This window comes from Staurois parvus, unplaced genomic scaffold (assembly GCF_062004578.1).
Source record: "Staurois parvus isolate SC_StPar_1 unplaced genomic scaffold, SC_StPar_1.0 ptg000090l, whole genome shotgun sequence".
Lineage (NCBI taxonomy): Eukaryota > Metazoa > Chordata > Amphibia > Anura > Ranidae > Staurois > Staurois parvus.
The window spans coordinates 5382254-5402649 of record NW_028317886.1 but is presented as its reverse complement, the minus strand read 5'-3'; the positions used below and the strand labels follow the sequence as shown (position 1 = coordinate 5402649).

General features: G+C 41.9%; 1 protein-coding gene across 2 annotated transcripts in view; it reads right to left on the bottom strand.

Annotated features, from left to right (window-relative positions):
- Positions 1 to 20396, bottom strand: part of NAF1 (nuclear assembly factor 1 ribonucleoprotein) — a 105279-nt gene that overhangs the window by 15540 nt on the left and 69343 nt on the right. For both annotated transcript variants that reach the window (XM_089670375.1, XM_089670376.1), the window contains exons 6-7: positions 9824 to 9984; positions 1715 to 1766 (exon numbers count right to left, since the gene is read on the bottom strand). In XM_089670375.1, coding sequence (XP_089526501.1) covers positions 1715 to 1766; positions 9824 to 9984 — 213 coding nt within the window. The remainder of the gene's footprint in view (positions 1 to 1714; positions 1767 to 9823; positions 9985 to 20396) is intronic.

The window sequence follows — 20396 nt, the reverse complement described above, 5'->3', positions numbered from 1 at the left end:
TTGATACAGCTCTTTCCCCATGAGCTACTTAGGTTTAATATTTGGCAATTGCACCAGTTGGCTTTGCAAAGACTGTACAGCTTCCTGCTTCTTCACCAAGTGGGTTTTGCAAAATTTAAAAGATGCATGGGATTTAAATTTTTTTTTTTTTTATATTAACCTAGGTGGATGCAGCATCGGTCTGATGCTGCATCTATCCCCCCCGCCAGCTCTAAAGGGTGAGAACTGAGTGATCAGACATCGTTGCTCAGTTCTACGTGCCGCTCTGAGTGAAAAGTGATGACCGTCAGTCACCACTTCCTGCTCTGCCCAACACCCCCCTCCAGCACGCTCACTGGAGCGTTGGGTTGTGGAGGGGGAGGGAGCGGCTGGCTCAGGCTCTCAGTGGATCACTGAGAGGCTGAGCCAGCTGCTGGTCAAGAGATCTTGGTGGATCACAACTTTAAAGATGGGATCTTTCTGCATCTGGACCAGCTGAGTGACATCAGCTGTCAGTGGACTTTAGTCCGCTGTCAGCTGGAAATAGGTCACGGGAGTGCAGAACAAGCTGAACTCCTGTGATCCATAGGAGAAGAACAGCCAAACGAGCTTTGGTTGTACTTCTCCTTTAATAGTAGAAGGCTGAATGATGAAATGTTTACACCAATAGAGTGGTGAACTCAGAAGACAACACGACTGTGTAAAATGTTACTGGTAATTATTCTGGTTCATTAATTATCCTACCTGTACTAATACATACCACTTGATAGAAGACCATAGGAACTCTTTCAATTGCTGTACATTTTCCTTCTGATTCAAACACCTCAAAGTTAAAGTAGAACTTTACTCCCACAAGGGAGTTCTCTTTAAAAACCACACAAGCAGAAATGCAGGTTTTTTTTCTACTTTAATATTTTCTCTCTGCCCCCACAACTGACATTTTAGGCCTTGGCTTATACCGCATTTTTTAGCAGTCTGCAGGATCAGGCACAGGGAGCGGTCAGAGGGAAGTCCCAGTACTCCATTGGTAGATGGCAGGCTGAACCCAGAAAAAGCAGCCAGCTAAAGCAAACCAAGATGTCAGCGTGAGGAGTCTACTTCAACTAAACAGTGGATCATAGTGGGTCAACTGTGGATTAGCTGTGCATGTGGGTATGTGTTTTGAAGCAGCAATACAGGTAAGGAGGTGGAAACAAAAAAAACAATCATAACAGGAGGGTGGGAGGACAAGGTAGTTAAGTACCACTTTAAGCTGGCCACCCACTGATTCCACCAAACTTCTAAAAACGGAAGGCCCTGCTGGCAGGACAGAAGTCAATTAGTGAGTCATCTTTTGTCAAGAAAGCTGGCCTGAAAATTGTTGGCTAAACAGCACCTAGCCAATCAGCTGCAGGCACTCTTCATGTGGTGAAGAGACTTTTAGCACTGACTGTTTGAACACAATAGCCCAGCAGGCACTCTAAGCATGGAGGTATCTGTTACATTTATTTTCTTCAGCCCCCAGGTTGAAAAAACAAAAATAGTCAATCCTTTCAAGAAGCAAAACACATTTGTTAGTGATTTCTTGTGTGATTGTGAATACACAATGCGCATTACATTCCCATATCTTTCTGAAGTCTGCCTAAATGAGAATATAATTAGACATTCATTTTGGTGACAGATTTACTTTAAGTTACAGAAAATAGGTGAGCAGTCTGAATTATTAGCTCCTCATGATGCTGGGCTTTTAATTTACCTCTGTGGGTGGCTCTTGATCATTTGTCCAAGAAGCATCAGACCCCTTTTCTCTGTAAAAAAAAAAAAAAAGTAAGCAATTTTCAAAATTTATATTCATCTCTGTAAACTATAATTTGAGTGTATAAAATACAGTAATTAAAAAAAACAAAACAAAAAAAAAAAAAAAAAACAGGATCAGCAAACCAAAAACATCTACTAATGGAAAAAAAGTTGAAAGTATATCCAATGCCAGAAACCTTCTTTTGTAAAGAGCAGGAAATGCTAAACACACACTGTATATATCTATGTTCACAAAAGTAGGGGGGATTAAAGAAAAAAAAAAAAAAAAAAAAAAAAAGATATACCAGCACTTTCTGTTTCTTTAACAGTCAGACATTGGTCAAGAACAAATACAAAGGGTGAATATCATCCCATAGTGACACAGAAAATAAAAATTTGACACATGCCCCAACTCTTGTCTGGGACTATGCAAAGAGAGGGCAAAAAAAAAAAAAGAGGAATTTTGACTTATTGGAGTACAGTACATGACACTGGAATTGATTCTTAGACCATAAGCTTATATGCTGCTACTTATAGGTGACTGGACACTGGGAGAAGCTTTTCTGGGACTGGCCCCCAGTGTATCCATATAACCTTTCTGTGTTTGCAAACAGTAAGGAGATCACAGAGGAAAGAAGGGAAACACCTACTCCAGTATAAGGAATTTACAAGCAATTCAAAATTCCTATTATCTTAACTGTACAATACAGGACACAGGAATTGATTTTTAGGACACTTTGTGGCTTCTAGGACACTTCGCACCCATGTCGCAAAAGAAAAAAAAAAAGTGTAGGGTTCCATGGAGAAAAAGGGGGAGCCAAAGCAGAACTACAACAGCTAGGGGAAATGGAGAGAAGGCTCCATTTTTATAGAGAACCTTTTTAAGAGCGCAACCCCCCAAAGAATGTGGGGGGGGGGGCTCTGAGTGGACAAGATAACCTGAATAAGGCCCAGAACAAACATACAAGATTGAAGCAGGCGACATAGAATTGCAGCTTCTTTACAAAAGAGTGCACAAGGTGCGAGAATCATGGTGTCAGGAAGGGGATGTATAAGCCTGACCAAATACCTCCAGGGCAATAAGTGCTTAGTATTTGATAAAGCCAAAACAGAAGTTGCAGGATTAGAAGCTGGAATAAAAACTAGGGCACCTACAGATGTGGAGAGGGAAAAAATGCAGAAAGGAGCAAATGAGAACACAGCCAAGGCAACTTTTTCCAATACTGGCCAGGGAGTGGAAGACTAGCAGTACAAAGGATAGGTTTTACATAAAGCAAAGAGCAGAAATGAATTCACATACACGTATAATGGAACTTTGATCGCAACCCTAATGCAGAGAGGGGAGGATATCGCAAAAGTCCAAGCAGATGTCTGCTGTCCCAAGGCTCTTGTATCTTTTTGAAACCCTACCAGTCTATATTCCACTGCAACAACCAATATCTCTTCAGAGGTTTATTTCTCAGCTTTATTTGGCACAATAAATCTTAACGTATTGCCAGTTCAGTGCTTTTATCCTTGTGATCCAGAAGAGGTTTGGGGGCTCCAGATATTGTCAAATACTATTATGCTACCCATCTTAAAGCGGTTTCTTCCAGGTCCTCCCAATATACCCCTACTAGATGTTCAGAGATACATCCTTGCTCTTTTATTGTGGTCTGACCTTTCTACATCTACAGTGCCTTGAAAAAGTATTCATACCCCTTGAAATTTTACACATCATGTTACAACCAAAAACTTAATTTTTTATTGGGATTTTATGTGATAGACCAACACAAAATGGCCCATAATTGTGAAGTGGAAGGTAAATGATGAATGGTTTTCAAAATGTTTTACAAATAAATATCTGAGAAACGTGGCGAGCATTTGTATTCAGTCCCCTTTACTCTGATACCCCTAACATAAATTTAGTGGAACCAATTGCCTTCAGACGTCACCTAATTCGTAAATAGAGTCCACCTCTGTGTAATTTAATCTCAGTGAACAAACAGCATCATGAAGGCCAAGAAACACACCAGACAGGTCAGGGATAAAGTTGTGGAGAAGTTTAAAGCAGGGTTAGGTTATAAAATATCCCAAGCTTTGAACAATTCACGGAGCACTATTCAATCCATCATCTGAAAATGGAAAGAGTATGGCATAACTGCAAACGTACCAAGACATGGCCGTCCACCTAAACGAACAAGGCCGGGCAAGGAGAGCATTAGTCAGAGAAGCAGCCAAGAGGATCATAGTAACTCTGGAGGAGCTGCAGAGATCCACAGCTCAGGTGGGAGAATCTGTCCACAGGACAACGATTAGTCGTGCACTCCACAAAGCTGGCCTTTATGGAAGAGTGGCAAGAAGAAAGCCATTGTTGAAAGAAAGCCATAAGATGTCCCGTTTGCAGTTTGCGAGAAACCATGTGGGGGACACAGCAAAACATTTGGAAGAAAGTTCTATGTTCAGAGGAGACCAAAATTAAACTTTTTGCTCTAAAAACAAAACGCTATGTGTTGCAGAAAATTAACACTGCAAATCACCCTGAACACACCATCTCCACCTTAAAACATGGTGGTGGCAGTATGCTGTGGGGATGCTTTTCTTCAGCAGGGACAGGGAAGCTGGTCAGAATTGATGGAAAGATGGATGAAGCCAAATACAGGGCAATTTTAAAAGAAAACCTGTTAGAGTCTGCAAAAGACTTAAGCCTGGTGCGGAAGTTCACCTTCCAGCAGGACAATGACCCTAAACATACAGCCAGAGCTACAATGAAATGGTTTAGATCAAAGCATATTCATGTATTAAGAAAATGGCCCAGTCAAAGTCCAGACCTAAATCCAACTGAGAGTCTGTAGCAAGACTTGAAAATTGCTGTTCACAGACGCTCTCCATCCAATCTGACAAAGCTTGAGCTATTTTTTCAAAGAAAAATGGCCAACAATTTCACTCTGTAGAACTACTTTTCACTGCAGTTACAGCTGCAAGTCTTTTTTGGGTGTGTCTCTACCAGCTTTTTACATCTACAAAGTATTGACTGGGGGGGGGGGCTGAATAAAAATGCACGCCGCACTTTTCACATTTGTAAAAAAAATTTTAAATTCATTTATCATTTTCCTTCTATTTCACAATTATGTGCCACTTTGTGTTGGTCTATCACATAAAATACCAATAAAATAAATTTATGTTTTTGGTTGTAACATGACAAAATGTAGAAAATTTCAAGGGGTATGAATACTTTTTCAAGGCACTGTATTACCCAATTTAGAAATGTATGCCTAGCCCCAATGCGGTTTACCCTATCTAGACTAAATGTTCTAAAAGGTCGTCTCTCTCTCTCTCTCTTCTCCATGTCTACCCTTATTAAAATGTTCTTCTTAACCCAGATAGTCTACCTTATAACCGTACACATCTGTGGACTTAAGCTGGCGTTTTTCACCTCAACCCCATCCCACGTCCTGCAGATTTTTCTCTTTCGCTGATATCCGAACCAAAATTTCAGATTTCAACAATTTTTATTTTTTTAATCTTCAAATTAAACACTTTTTTGCCTCTACTCTAGTATAGTGACACTGGACAAACCCACTCAATTTCTGCCCAAGGCTCTATTAGTTACATTTAAATTTCTTTCATCTACAAAATCCTTCAGGAATTTAAACCATTAAATAACACTAAATCTTTCTTATATGCGCAAATGGGCCAACGTCCTTCATCGCACCTTTTCTCTCTCTCAATTGGGGGGGGGGGGAAAACTTGGAATCTACTTCTAAAGCTTCTAGATGTGTGGCAGAGAGAGACTGCCTATAAAATACTCTTTTTTGGTATAAAACTCCTGAGGTTCTTCATAAATGTGATCCATCACTTTCGAAGCTATGTTGGAGATGCAATGCTGATATAAGCACTCAACATTTTTTGAGAATGTCCGGTTATTTGTTCCTTCTGGGTTTCTGTTCAGTCCCTCCTTCAAAACCTTCTGTTACGTTACCCTTAGACCCAGTCAACTATTTATTAGGGTTGCCTTTTCAAAGGTATCTCTAAACATGCTAAGAAGTTTGTTACATTTGTTCTCTTAACTGCAAGGAGTAAATAAGGTCTGGGAATTAGGCCATACATCATAAAAAAACAATCTGCTTGATCAAAAATAGGGAATGGCTTTCTACATATTTCTTGTGCCTAATGGAATATGTGGAGGTTGTGCAGAATTAGCTATTCCCTCCAATAGTACATATCTAACCTGACATATGCCATATGCCCTCTCCACTGTTCACAGTCCTTGAAGCTGCCTTGCATTTAGACAAGACCTATAAGCAGTGCTCTATTGAGTAAGCTTTGTCCTGTTGAACAGTAAGAGCCCAATCACGGTGGGCACTGCATTTGAAATGCACAGGAATGCTGTGTGGTTCCTGTGTAATTCACGTGCAGTGAAAAGTAGTGCATGCACTACTTTTTAAAACACACTGCAACCAGATCGCATGTTACTTTTGTACCATGCGATCTGGTGCAGGCAAATGCGTTGCGTTTGCAACCTTCATTTAGGGTGTCGTTAACTTTGTATTGACCCCCACTGCAGATAGTTAGGGCAGTGCAATTGGAATGCAGCAGGGGAAATCGCACTGGAATGTGGGTTACTTGCACCACGTTCTAGTGTGGAAGGGCCCTAAATGTCCACTTTTTCTTTAATGAATGCTCCATTCTTAAAAAGTGACTGTATGAAGCTTTAATGTATATTGTTTTTTATTATGGTAAAAAAATGTAAATGGAAATTCTGCACATTACTATTACATGTAATATGTGTCCAGAGAATGCATAATATTTGATATGCTTTGTGGGGTGAATGAATGGTCCAAAGTGTGAATTAATGGCGTTTGTCACTTACTCAGTTGTAACAAACATTGTTGCATGCAGGTCTAACTTGATGACGTAATTTCTGTCAAAACGCATCGGGTGGAGCAAGGACGGACATTAGCACGCACGCGTACATGCTCGCAGCCATCTTGGAAGTGGGCACACGCATTTTTTGCCATTCTAACAATGCTATCTCGTATCACTATACATGTAAAGTGCACTACTTTGATTTTAATAAACATTTAAGGATTTTATACTATGGGAAGCCTTTTTGTCTCTCATGCATACCCATTATACCTTTGATGTAGATGAGGAGTTTGGGAATGTCTTCTTATACCTATTTGGAGGCTGTGGATCATTTATATGCCTTGTTTGACCATTCTATAACATGATGGTCAAATGTTTCTAGTAAGCCTCCCTTGAGCACCGAGTGGGGTGACACGCATTGCACTAGATTGTGTTTGGTCACGTTTATGTTTTCAATCATCTATGATTGCACCCAAGGAGATTTCACCTTGAGTGGGGTGAATGAGGTTGCACTTGGATATACAAGAATACTCCTTGTGATTGAAGATCTCATTTCACATTCAATGACTGTTCACTATGCTTTTCTGCACCTAAATTGATCATTTATATGGTTTTTTATGTCTGTTGATTTACACAATTGGCATTATTATTTAAGCTGTTAAGCTCTGCACTTTTGTACATGTATAATAACCCTGCTTGTCTGGATTTTGCATAAATGCCCCCCCCCCCCACCTGTAAGTGGTTGTGCGATTTGAGATGCATGTGCACAGCTCAGATCATATTTACGGCCCACTGTGTGATGCGACTCCTGTGGGCATGCGTGGGAGTGATGTCATTGCAGCCCTCCCATTCAAAGGGCCAAAGATACAGAACCTGAAAGGAAGACATGGCGAAAATTGGGGGGGGGGGGGGGGGGGGGGGGGGAGTCTTTGCTCCCGCTGAAGACAGTTGCAGTAGAGGCCTGGCAGAGCATCACCAGGGATGAAACCCAGCGTCTGGTGATGTCTATGTGTTCCAGACTTCAAGCTGTAATTGACTGCAAAGGATTTGCAACCAAGTATTAAAAAGTGAAAGTTTGATTTATGATTATTCTGTCCCATTACTTTTGGTCCCTTAACAAGTGGGAGGCACATATGCAAACTGTTGTAATTCCTGCATCGTTCACCTGATTTGGATGTAAATACCCTCAAATTAAAGCTGACAGTCTGCAGTTAAAGCACAAAAGTTCATTTCATTTCAAATCCATTGTGGTGGTGTATAGAGCCAAAAATGTTAGAATTGTGTCGATGTCCCAATATTTATGGACCTGACCTACAAGTGAAACTCCAAAAATTAAAATATCGTGCAAAAGTTCATTTATTTCAGTATTGCAACTTAAAAGGTGAAACTAATATATGAGATAGACTCATTACATGCAAAGCAAGATAGTTCAAGCCGTGATTTGTCATAATTGTGATGAATATGGCTTACAGCTCATGAAAACCCCAAATCCACAATCTCACTAAATTAGATTATGAAAGGTGCAATATTTTAGGCTCAAAATGTCCCACTCTAATCAGCTAATTAAGCCACAACACCTGCAAAGGGTTCCTGATCCTTTAAATGGTCTTTCAGTCTGGTTCAGTAGAAATCACAATCATGGGAAAGACTGCTGACCTGACAGTTCTGCAGGAAACCATCATTTACACCCTCCATAAGGAGGGAAAGCCTCAAAAGGTAATTGCAAAAGAAGTTGGATGTTCCCAAAGTGCTGTATCAAAGCACATTAATAGAAAGTTATGTGGAAGGGAAAAGTGTGGAAGAAAAAGGTGCACAAGCAGCAGGGATGACCGTATCCTGGAGAGGATTGTCAGGAAAAGGCCATTCAAAAGTGTTGGGGACTTTCACAAGAAGTGGACTGAAGCTGGAGTCGGTGCATAAAGAGCCACCACACACAGACGGATCCTGGACATGGGCTTCAAATATCATATTCCTCGTCAAGTTGCTCCTGAACAACAAACAATGTCAGAAGCGTCTTACCTGGGCTAAAGAAAAACAGACCTGGTCTGTTGCTCAGTGGTCCAAAGCCCTCTTTTCTGATGAAAGCAACTTTTGCATGTCATTTGGAAACCAAGGACCCAGAGTATGGAGGAAGAATGGAGAGGAACACACTGCAAGATGCTTGAAGTCCAGTGTGAAGTTTCCACAGTCTGTGTTGATTTGGGGAGCCATGTTATCTGCTGGAGTTGGTCCACTGTGCTTCATTAAGTCCAGGGTCAACACAGATGTCTACCAGGAGATTTTGGAGCACTTCATGCTTCCTTCCGCAGACGAGCTTTATGGGGATGCTGACTTCATCTTCCAGCAGGACTTGGCACCTGCCCACACTGCCAAAAGCACCAAAACCTGGTTCAATGACTGTGGGATTACTGTGCTTGATTGGCCAGAAAACTCGCCTGACCTGAACCCCATAGAGAATCTATGGGGCATTGCCAAGAGAAAGATGAGAGACATGAGACCGAATAATGCAGAAGAGCTGAAGGCCGCTATTGAAGCATCCTGGTCTTCCATAACACCTCAGCAGTGCCATAGGCTGATAGCTTCCATGCCACGCCGCATTGAGGCAGTAATTGCTGCAAAAGAGGCCCAAATCAAGTACTGGAGTACCATATGCATGCTTATACTTTTCAGAGGTCCGATATTATTCTATGTACAATCCTTGTTTTATTGACTGCATGTAATATTCTAATTTTCTGAGATTGTGGATTTGGGGTTTTCATGAGCTGTAAGCCATAATCACCACAAGTATGACAAATCACAGCTTGAACTATCCTGCTTTGCATGTAATGATTCTATCTCATATATTAGTTTCACCTTTTAAGTTGCATTACTGAAATAAATTAATAATTTTTTGAGTTTCACCTGTACTTGCAGCTTTTGTCAAAGTCTGTGCAAGTAGGAATGCTGTGCACCTCAAGTAGGAAAGTCTGAGCACTCCCTTAACTCATTCAAAACTGAGGACATGAGCAAAAGTGGGCCAGGACTGGCTGCAATCCCAGTGGTCCATGGCTTTTGTTGTATATCCTATAGTTCAACTGCAGAAAACTTTAGAATTATTCAAAGTAGGTTGGTTGAGGAACATCATAGTGATACATCTACATATAGTTGAAAACAAATTTCAGAGTTGGATTTTTTTTTTTTTTAAACAGTTTACATATGACTTCAAAGTAAAATAGAATACCTTTTGAAAGAATCTGGAATAATATACTGTGTGAAGTCCTTAACAGCTGGAGCAAAGTACAAAGTGTTTTTTATCTCAATTCCAGTGTATTCAATATGATCCTTAGAATTAAAGCGGATCACATAAAATGGATGTGGGACTGGTCCAAATATTTCAAATATCTGTGAGACAAAGGGGAAATAAAAAAAAAAAAAAGGAAATGTCAAACATGAACTCAAAAACCCACCATAGTGTTACAGTATTTATAGAAACATAAGAACTCCTTAAAGTGGTTGTAAACCTGAGACATAAAATATGAACAAAGTATATCCCTCTATAGTGTGTAATTGTCTCAACCCAGAGCACAGTGTCATTTCTGTTCACTACCTTGTTCCTCTGCTAGAAGCATGAATTAAGTTTGATGAGTTTTCCTGACACCAAGAGAAAATGTGACAGGGGAGGGCACAGTGATGGACAGCCTCGACTGTGTTCCTGTGTTAAGGGGGGTGTGTCCCTTCCCTTCAATCAGCTCTCAGAGCTTTTCTCTTGATGTAACTTCTGCTCCCTAAACCCTGCTTTTCACTGCTGAAAGATCCTGTGTGAATTCTGCACTTTGAATGGATGTAGAAGGACCGCTTTTACATAGTTGGTGAGGCTGAATAAAAGACACCAGTCCATCCGGTTCAACCTGCGTTAGTATTTGAGTGTTCATGTCAAACATTGCCCATATCCCTGAATACTGTGTTCATTAAGATATGCATCCAAGAGTTTCAAAACAATCAATACTTCCTATTTACACCACCAATTGTGGAAGTGAGTTCCACATCCTTACCGCCCTGACAGTGAAAAACCCCCTACGCAGTTTAAGGTTAAACCGCTCCTTCAATTTCATGGAGTCGCCACGTGTCTTCTTATACTCCCCGAGACTGAATAGTTTATTCCCTATTCATTGAGGTATTTGTATAAATCGCTATAAATCGCCCTGGGGTACCCCACTTACCACTTCAGATCAGTGTGAGTCCTCACTTTTTATCACCACCCATTAGATGCACCCTAATTTTCTACCCATGAACAAAACCCTATGGTCCATGCCTACAGACTTCAGTTTGTAAATTAAGCATTTATAAAGGGACTGTATCAAATGCTTTTGCTAACTCTAGATACACTACATCCCTGCCCTTCTGTTATCTAGATGGCAGCTGACTTCATCATAGAATGTTAACAGATTGGTTTGGCAAGAACAACCTTTCATAAATCTGTGCCGATTGCTAATTAAACTGATTTTTTTTTCCTGCAACCTCTTGGATATAGGCCCTTATTATCATCACCTCCAATAGTTTACATACTATTGATGTTAGACTGACTGGTCTGTAGTTCCTAGGCATTTGTCTCTGCCCATTTGTTTCTCTAAATTTTTTATTCAAAACTTTTTAACAGTACAAAAGTCCAAAAAGAAAAAAAAAAAAAAAAAAAAAAAAAGAAGAAGAAGAAGAAGAAGAAGGGAGTAAAACAAAGTAAGGTACAGAGCATCAAGCATAGCATAATTTCCAGTATCAAACATATATCACATCCACACAACTCATACTCCGTCCAGCAACCATGTATTAAACCTGTGATCACCTACATAGTTGTTTTATACTGCTCCTGACGCCAGTCAGAGAAATAAATCACAAATTGTGATGCTAAGTGTAACTGGCATAATGTGTGAGCATGCTTGTTATACTCTATTCTTGCACCAGTTTTAGCATTGGAAGATTTGCAAGGGCAATGGGGAAAGAGGGGCTAAACCTGGTACTTGCATTTAGGAGTCCCATAGTTTATTGAATTTGTGTGGGTGGGGTACCACGTTGCCTCAAGATTTGGCATTCCTTTAAAAGGCTTACATTAACCTGTTCTCTCCAGAACTCCAGAGTTGGATAAGGGGAAATCCATTTCAACAGAATTACATTTACAAGCTAGAAATAATAGTCTGAATATAGATGTCCGGGCATGGGAGGAAAAAGCTCCTCATCCAAGAACCCAAGGATGGATGACAAGGGGTTGTTGCGTAATTGAGACTGAAAAGTCTGGTTAATAATATTGATTATATCCTGCCAATATCTAATTTCAGGCATTTCCAGAGCATGTGAAGGAGATCTGTCGGGAAACTGGCACATCTGGAGCAATTTTGACTCTCCCTGCAATGCCATTGGTACAGCTTCTGTGGCATGCAGTGCACTCTGTGTATAAGCAGGGAAAGATGTTGGGATGGTAAAAGAGATACTAGAGCAACCTGTTTCAGAATGGCCTGCCAAATCTCCCCATCCATGGAGGCAAAATCCTTAGCCCACCCTACTCTACCATGGAGCTAAATATTTCCAAGGGAGTTGTTCAATAGTGATTTATACAGTGAGGAACAGAAGTATTTGAACACCCTGCAATTTTGCAAGTTCTCCCACTTAGAAATCATGGAGGGGTCTGAAATTCACATTGTAAGTGCATTCCCACTCTGAGACAGAATTTAAAAAAAAAAAAATTTAGGAAATCACATTGTATGATTTTTAAAGAATTTATTTGTCTTGCACTGCTGAACATAAGTATTTGAACACCTTAGAAAATCAGTGTTAATATTTGGTACAGAAGCCTTTGTTTGCAATTATAGAGGTCAAACTTTTTCTGTAGTTCTTGACCAGGTTTGCACACAGTGCAACAGGGATTTTGGCCCACTCCTCCACATAGATCTCCTCTAGATCTGTCAGGTTTCGGGGCTGTTGCTGAGCAACATAGAGTTTCAGCTCCCTCCAAAGATGTTCTATTGGATTTAGATCTGGAGACTGGCTAGGCCACCCCAGAACCTTGATATGCTTCTTACGGAGCCACTCCTTGGTTATCCTGGCTGTGTGCTTCGGGTCGTTGTCATGTTGGAAGACCCAGCCACGACCCATCTTCAATGCTCTGACTGAGGGAAGGAGGTTGTTGCTCAAAATCTCACAATAAATGGCCCAATTCATCCTCTCCTTAATACAGTGCAGTCGTCCAATCCCATTCGCAGAAAAGCACCCCCAAAGCATGATGTTACCACCCCCATGCTTCACAGTAGGGATGGTGTTCTTGGGATGCAACTCATCCTTTTTCCTTCAAACACGAGTGAAGTTTAGACCAAAATGTTCTACTTTGGTCTCATCTGACCACATGACTTTCTCCCATGCCTCCTCTGGATCATCCAGATGGTCATTGGCAAACTTCAGACAGGCCTGGACATGTGATGTCTTTGAGAGCCAGAATTCTTGCTGTTTCTTAGGTGTTCAAATACTTATGTTCAGCAGTGCAAGACAAATAAATTCTTTAAAAATCCTACACTGATTTCCTGAAATGTTTTTTTTTTAATTCTGTCTCTCAGAGTGGAAATGCATGTGAATTTCAAACCCCTCCATGATTTCTAAGTGGGAGAACTTGCAAAATCGCAGGGTGTTCAAATACTTCTGTTCCTCACTGTATATAGACAAACAGAAGTCCTCTCTTGTTAGTTATAGTTGCTAGCTGATCTATGAGCAGGGTGGACTCCTGTTTAAGCTTAGCCTGCTTAACCTGTAGAGACAAGGCATGCCTAAGCTGGAGAAAGTGATAGAACCTCTGAGGAGGAAGACCAAACTCTCTCTGTATATCTTGGAAAGATTTTAATTGGTCATTAGTATATAATTGGTGTAGAAAACAAATGCCCTCAGCATACCAGTCTTTAAAGCCCTGTAACTTCTGTTGCTCAGTCAAGCGACCCTTCTCCCACAGGGGAAAATAAGAAGTCGAACCTCTGCAGCCCACAATCCTCTTAGTTTTCTCCCATACTTTAAGTATGAGAACCAAGGTGGGATATTGGGAGTCATCCCAATATCTCCCAGACTCCAGTTGAACCACTAAAGAATATTTACCTGCCCTTGTCAAGAGTATGGTTTGTATGGGGTCTCTAAAGTTAACAGCACCTCAGCCAGAAAAATGCTGTAGCTGGGCAGCAAGAAAATATATTTTCACTGAGGGAATGGATAGGCCTCCACCATCTTTAGGTAATTGTAAAATAGGTAGGCGAATTCGTGGATTCTTACCCCTCCATATTAATGTCCTAAATAGGGAGTCTGTGCGATTAAATGAATGCTGAGTAATCCAGATTGGAAAGTTATGCAAAACAAAAGTAATTGTGGGGCCAAATCATTTTAATAAGATTAGACCGTCCTACATATGATGTCCTCCCACTCTAACTGCGCATGCGCACCCCTGAGAGAGCGCGGCGAATGGTGGTGCGCTGTGTCCCTAAAGAGCCAATGACACAGGTTCTATCATGTGATCAGCTGTGTCCAATCACAGTTGATCACATGTAAACAAGGAAATGCATCGGCAGTCCTCTCCTCCCGCTGACAGCACATGAGGAGAGGAGAGCTGGTAAGCAGCATTCCTCAAAGGGGACATCTACAATGATCATCAGGGCACCGATGATCAGTGCCCTGATGATCAAGGTAGCCTCATCAGTGCCACCTGTCAGTGCCCATCAATGCCACATACCAGCGCCCATCAGTGTACATCAATGCCAACATCAGTGCCAGTCAATGCCGCCTAACAGTTCAATAAGTGCTGCCTTTTAGTGCCCACCAGTGCCATTTACCAGTGCCTCCTCATCAGTGCAGCCTCATTAGCACATCAGTGAAGGAGAAAAATTATTTACATACATTTTATAACAGGATCTAAGAAAAAATGTTGTATTTAGTTTGTTTAGCAAAAAATAAAAAACCCAGCGGTAGTTAAATACCACCAAAAGAAAGCTCTATATGTCTCAAAAAAAAAAAAAAAAAAATTCATATGGGTAGAGTGTTGCATGACTGTGCAATTGTCATTCAGAGTGCGACAGTACTGAAAGTTGAAAATTGGCCTGGGCAGGAAGGGGGGTAAAAGTACCAATAGGCAAGTGGTTAAACGTCACGAGTCTAAGAGAAGTAAGACAAAATTATCACAAATTCAGAAAAGGATCCACAGCTCATTATAGTGGACATGAGAGCAGATAGAGAGGAGACCGTATCCCCCAGGAACAGTAGGGCACCATCAGCATACAGGGCTAGCTTGTCTTCCCTCTCTCACCTCCTGAAGCCTATAATAGATGGTGACTGACAAATAGTTTCCGTAAGGGGCCCTATGACCAAGGCAAAAAGGAAACGGGACAACCCTGCCTTGTGCCCCTATGCAGAGCAAAGGAGGCAGATTGTGACCCATTAATTACCATTGTAGCCTGAGGTGTAGAGTATAATAATTTCACCCAACTCATAAATCTGTTACCCAGACCAAAGAGGTCCAGCACTTTCCAAAGCTAGGGCCATTCTACGTTATTGAAAGCTTTAGCTGCATCCAACGACAGAATGGCTTTATCTCACTTATTATCTGAGGGTAACTGCTGATTAAAAAAAAAAAAAAAAGTCTACATAGCTTGACAGCAGTCGAGCGGGTAGGAATGAACACAGACTGGTCTGGGTGTACCAGTTCTCTGCATAACCTACTAAGTCTATTAGCCGATACCTTAGCCAGTAATTTAACATCAGAATTTCAAAGAGATAGGATGGTAAGATTCTGGAAGCATGCAATTCTTTCCTGGTTTCAGGACAATAATACCTGCCATATTCATGGAGTCGATGAAGTTTGTAGGCCAAGTTCAATAATGCCAGCAACTCTGGTAGCAAAACATCCCCAAAAGCCTTCTATATCTCAGATGGGAGGCCATCCAGTTCAGAAGCTTTATTAGTGGCAGCCTCACACACCACAGTGCACAGTTCCTCCAAAGTGATCGGAAACGGTCGATCTGCGGTGGAAAGAACCGGCAGCCGAAGGAGGCTTGGCTGATTTTGAGAGCTAGCTAGAACCACTAGGAGGTACCCCGTGTTTTCACTGTCTGCAAAATATTGGCAGCGAGAGAAAATAGTCTGCCCTCCGCCTCATCTTGAGCCCAATAATTGGGTATCTTTCCAGGAGCGGAGAGACTGCAGAGATGGGGCAGACAAATATTGCTCTTCTGTTCTGCAAACTTCACCACAAAGAAAAGTCTCCCACTCCCTGCTTGAATTTTTGTACACACTAATTTCCTTAAGCAACAACCCTTTCAAATATGCCTTCATGGCTTTCCACACCACTAGGGGAGAAGCAGACTTTTTGTTGAGATTGAAGAATTCCCTGAGGTAATTCTGAATGGACTCACACCCCGGGAGTACCTTCAACCAAAAAGGATTTACTCTCCAGATAGAGCGTCTTGAGGTATGGGAAGGCAAAATACCCAATGAACTAATGAAGAATGGTCCAATAGACCTCTAGCCCTACAGGAAACCTCTGTAACACATGACATGGTGGAAATTGGTACCCAGTGCTAAATCTATCCTGGACAGAGTGGCAAGTACTGGAACAACAAGATTATTGCGTAGAAAATGGGTTATGTAATCTCCATATATCTAAGACCCAGTTCAAATATTTGCCTCGCAAAGGGGGTAGAAAATGGAGTTCCTAGTGGGAACCTATCCTAACTAGGGTCACAGACTGCATTGTAGTCCCACCCATTTGAAAGGGGGCCCCAGGGTGCCAAGCCATCAGCTGGACAACCACTCGGACCACCTCGCTGTTGTACGGGGGTGGTACATATACAATGCCTAACCAAAAGATTGAAGTATCAATTTTGCACAGCAGAAAAAATATACCTCCCCTTCACATCAATAAGATTTTTGACAGAAGAAATTAACCTTAGAGGATATCAGGATACTAAGCCCCCTCACATACAATGAGTAAAATTGTGTTGGGTAAGCTAGTACACAAGAGGGGGGTAGAATTCACTGGTAAATGTGTTTCTTGTAAACAGGCAATGGAAGTCCCATAAGGAGCCAGAGTAGTAAACAAAGCTCAACATTTTGCAGAGTCTTTCAGGCCTTGGACATTTCAGGAAGTAACAGTGCTCCACCCACTGGTATCCTGAAAAAGAAATAGGCCAAAAACATCCATGCATAGACAGCTCTTTCCCACGGAGAAGAAGTTGGGCAGGAAGCCAGAGGAAACAATCCAAAAAGGCCAAGCACGATGGTACAGAGAAGGCAATGGAATGTCTGGCAGCATCAGCGGCGTATCCAGTGTACTTCTGCAGCAGTGTTGTGTGTCCATTGCGGGTGGCATAGGATGAGGAAGGAGGACTCCCAAGAACTTCAAGAGCTGCATGAATTGCAGAATGTAAAAAAATAAATAAAAAAATAATAGAAACCAAAGATAAGTCCCGCAGGAATGTGGAGGGGGGAAAAAAACAATGTGCCAAAGCTATCAGTGGGCAAGAATCTGCAGTTCCCTGTAGCTAGCAGGGATAGAAACAAATAATAATCCAACAACGATCACCGCCTTTAGCAGAAGGTGAAGTAGGCTTCTCCGTAAAATGGGGCAACAGCTGTAGATTAGCAGCATCTGAAAATAATGGGGGGGGGGATCTCAACATGTGCTGTTCATTGAGGTCTAGCCACTCTTAGGTGTGTCAAAGAAGTGGGTTTCACCTTTTGCCACAATGCACAGTTTTGCTGGGTATAGTATGGCATAAGAGATTTATACCTTGCGAAGTCTGCGTTTCACATCATCATACTGGGCTCGCAGCTTCTGTACTTCCGCAGAGAAATCAGAAAAAAAAGAAAAGAAATTTGGAGCTATTTATTTCAAAAGGCCCATTAGTGCGAGCCATGGAAAGGATGTTACTCCAGTCTCTGTAATGGAGTAACTTCAGGATGAAAGGGCGAGGGTTGTTTCCTGCAGGGAGTAGACTGGCTGGGATATGGTGCGCTCTTTCCACGGCAAAGAACGGTGTAAGATTTTCTTGTCAAATCGGTATCCAGCAGCTACTGCTCTATATATGCTGTCAGGTTTCTCCCTTCAATTTTTTTCTGGCAACCCCAGGACCTGTACATTATTTTTCCTCAATCTGTTTTCCATGCCATCTATGTGGTTTGCATGTCTTTGTACAGTGAGATTAGTGGCAGAAATGTCACTCTTAGCCTGGCCCAGCTCATCCTCCAGGGTACTGAGCCTGCCCTCCAGTGCAGAGGTGCTTCCCCGCACTTTTTGTACATCATGGCAAATGAAGGAGACATCTTCCCTCAAATTCTGGAATTGTGCGGTCAGCATAGCTAGGGGTGAATTGCAGCTCTGCACAGCTAGGAATACGTCTTTAAATGGTGGGTTCAGCGGTGGAAGCAGGTAGACTAGCTGGAGACCACGATTCCCAGTCACCCCCCTCAAGTATGGGCTGTACTTCTCTCTACCCATCATAGGCTACCATGTGTGTGGGCATGGCAGACTCACCAGTCTATGGCAGCTCTTGGTTTGTGGGAGACAGAGCGGCTAAAGTCATGGCAAATGGAGAGGGGAAGCGCTCTGCTGGGACCCTGGCAAAGTGCCCCAGCTTTGCAGGTGTATCTCTGCTTCTGTCCCACTGGTGAGCACGAGAAGGGAGCGGGATGGCGCCATCTTGGCCACTCCAGTCCAGTCCGACCCATCAGACTCCAGACTCCTCATGCTTCTTCGTCATTGCCTTGGTGCTCGTACGCTGCAGGGTGGATCCGGAGGGTGAGCGGGTGATGAGAATCATAGTTAGCTGTGCAGAGCTGCGCTGAGAAGCTTATAAAGCAGATAATTCAGCAGAGTATTGGCAGTAACAGGGAGAGCAGCTTCCTCTCATCGGCATCTTAACCAAGCCCCTCTGACCACCCCTTTTTTTTTCTTCTCAATATTGGTACTACATTGGCCATGTGCCAATCAGTTGATACCATTCCTGTCAGTATGCTGTCCATAAAAAACAGGGAATAGCAGTCTGGCTATAGCCTGACTGAGTTCTTTGAGGATTCTTGGGTGTTAGCCATCCTGTACTGGCGATTTACTGGTTTTTAAATTTTCTAGCCTTTCTTGGACATTGACTTCTGTTAGCCACAGGGGTACATTTTGTGATGTGCTACTAATGATACAGTCTTGATTACTATACTCCTCCTTTTCCTTGGTAAAAACTGAGGAAAATAATGCATTTTAGTAGAGTTGCCTTCTTGTCATTTGTAACCAACTTCCCTTCATCATCCTTTAAGTGGCCAATATGTTCTGATCTTGCTTTTTTACAGTTGATATATTTAAAAAATTTCTTGTTTTTCTACTCTCCATTATATGTCTCTCGTAGTTATTTTAGCAGCCCTGATTGCATTCTTATGCTTTTTATTGCATTCCTTGTGTTGAAATGCTCTTGAGAGACAGGTACAACTTATGTAGGATTTGAGTCAGTCACTTCACTGGGTATATGTAAAGGTTTACTTTTGCAACCACTTTAATTCCTGGTAAAGTGGACCTATACACAAATTACAAGCCAGTTCTTTAGTAACAATAGTGCTTCTAACTGCAGCCAAGAAATGCTTTTCTCAAAAGTCCTCTTACACGTTAGTTTCTTCAGAAAAGATCTGTTCCCTGTTTTTCATGCTAATCTCTGCTTAAGTCACTAACCAGGAACAAGTAAGCAGCTCAGGATTTCGGACTTCGCATTCAATGACAATCAGTGAACTAGCATTTCGGAAAGTGGTCGGTAATATCAGGATCCACAGTTCCCTCATGACAAAAGAAAACTATACTCCAGATAAGTGGATCTATTATGTGAGGGGTGATTGATGTTCAAGCAGAGTTGCAGATTAGTCAGTTCTGTTTGCAAGTCAGTTCAGCCAAGCCAATTCAGCAAAGGCCTGATTCACTGACGGGAAACTTATTTACAAATGATCCATTTATGTTCACAGTGTAATCATGTTCCTTAGCTCATCTGTTTATGTCAGCTTCACCCTGGACAAAGAACAGCCAACATTATGATACTCCTCTGATAGATTTATACTGTATACGTATATGCAACCTTTAAACCGCAAGACAGCTGTCCTTAAACTATACCCCCATGGCTGCTGTAAAATGGTTCCTGGAATGAAAAGCTCCTGCATGCAGGGCTTTCTCTCTGCAAGCCAAAGGAAACCAGTTTGTAGAGTGGTAGTAGGAGTTGAGTGCTGGAATGCAAAGTGTTCCAGCACCTGGCAATCTATTACAGGCAGCGTGGAGTGCCACTGACCACCAATGTTGATGGCCACAACATTTTACCGCCACTGACTTTTTTATTTTTTACTCCCATTAATGTGAGGGCTGACACCGACACATATTTTACTCTCACTGACCTCAGGGGCATTTTGTTACTCTTACTGTCCACCGTCTAGCTTCTAAATGGTCTGATAGACACACATACTCAGTGAAGTGACCTCAGGTGATACACAGGATCTCTCAGCTCCAAAAAGCAGGAGGTAGGGAGCTGAAGTTACATCAGTGATGAGAGCTCTGAGAGCTGACTGAAGGAAAGGGACACACACCCCTTCACACACAGGAACAGAGCTGAGACGGTCAATCTGCTGGAGGCACCTCCCGTCACCATTTTTCTCTTGGCGTCATGAAAACTTGCCAGAAGTGACTCATGCTATAGAGGGATATACTTTGTTAATATTACATGTCTGATGTTTACAACCACTTTAAAGTGGTCGTAAAGCCTCAAGGTTTTTTACTTGCATGC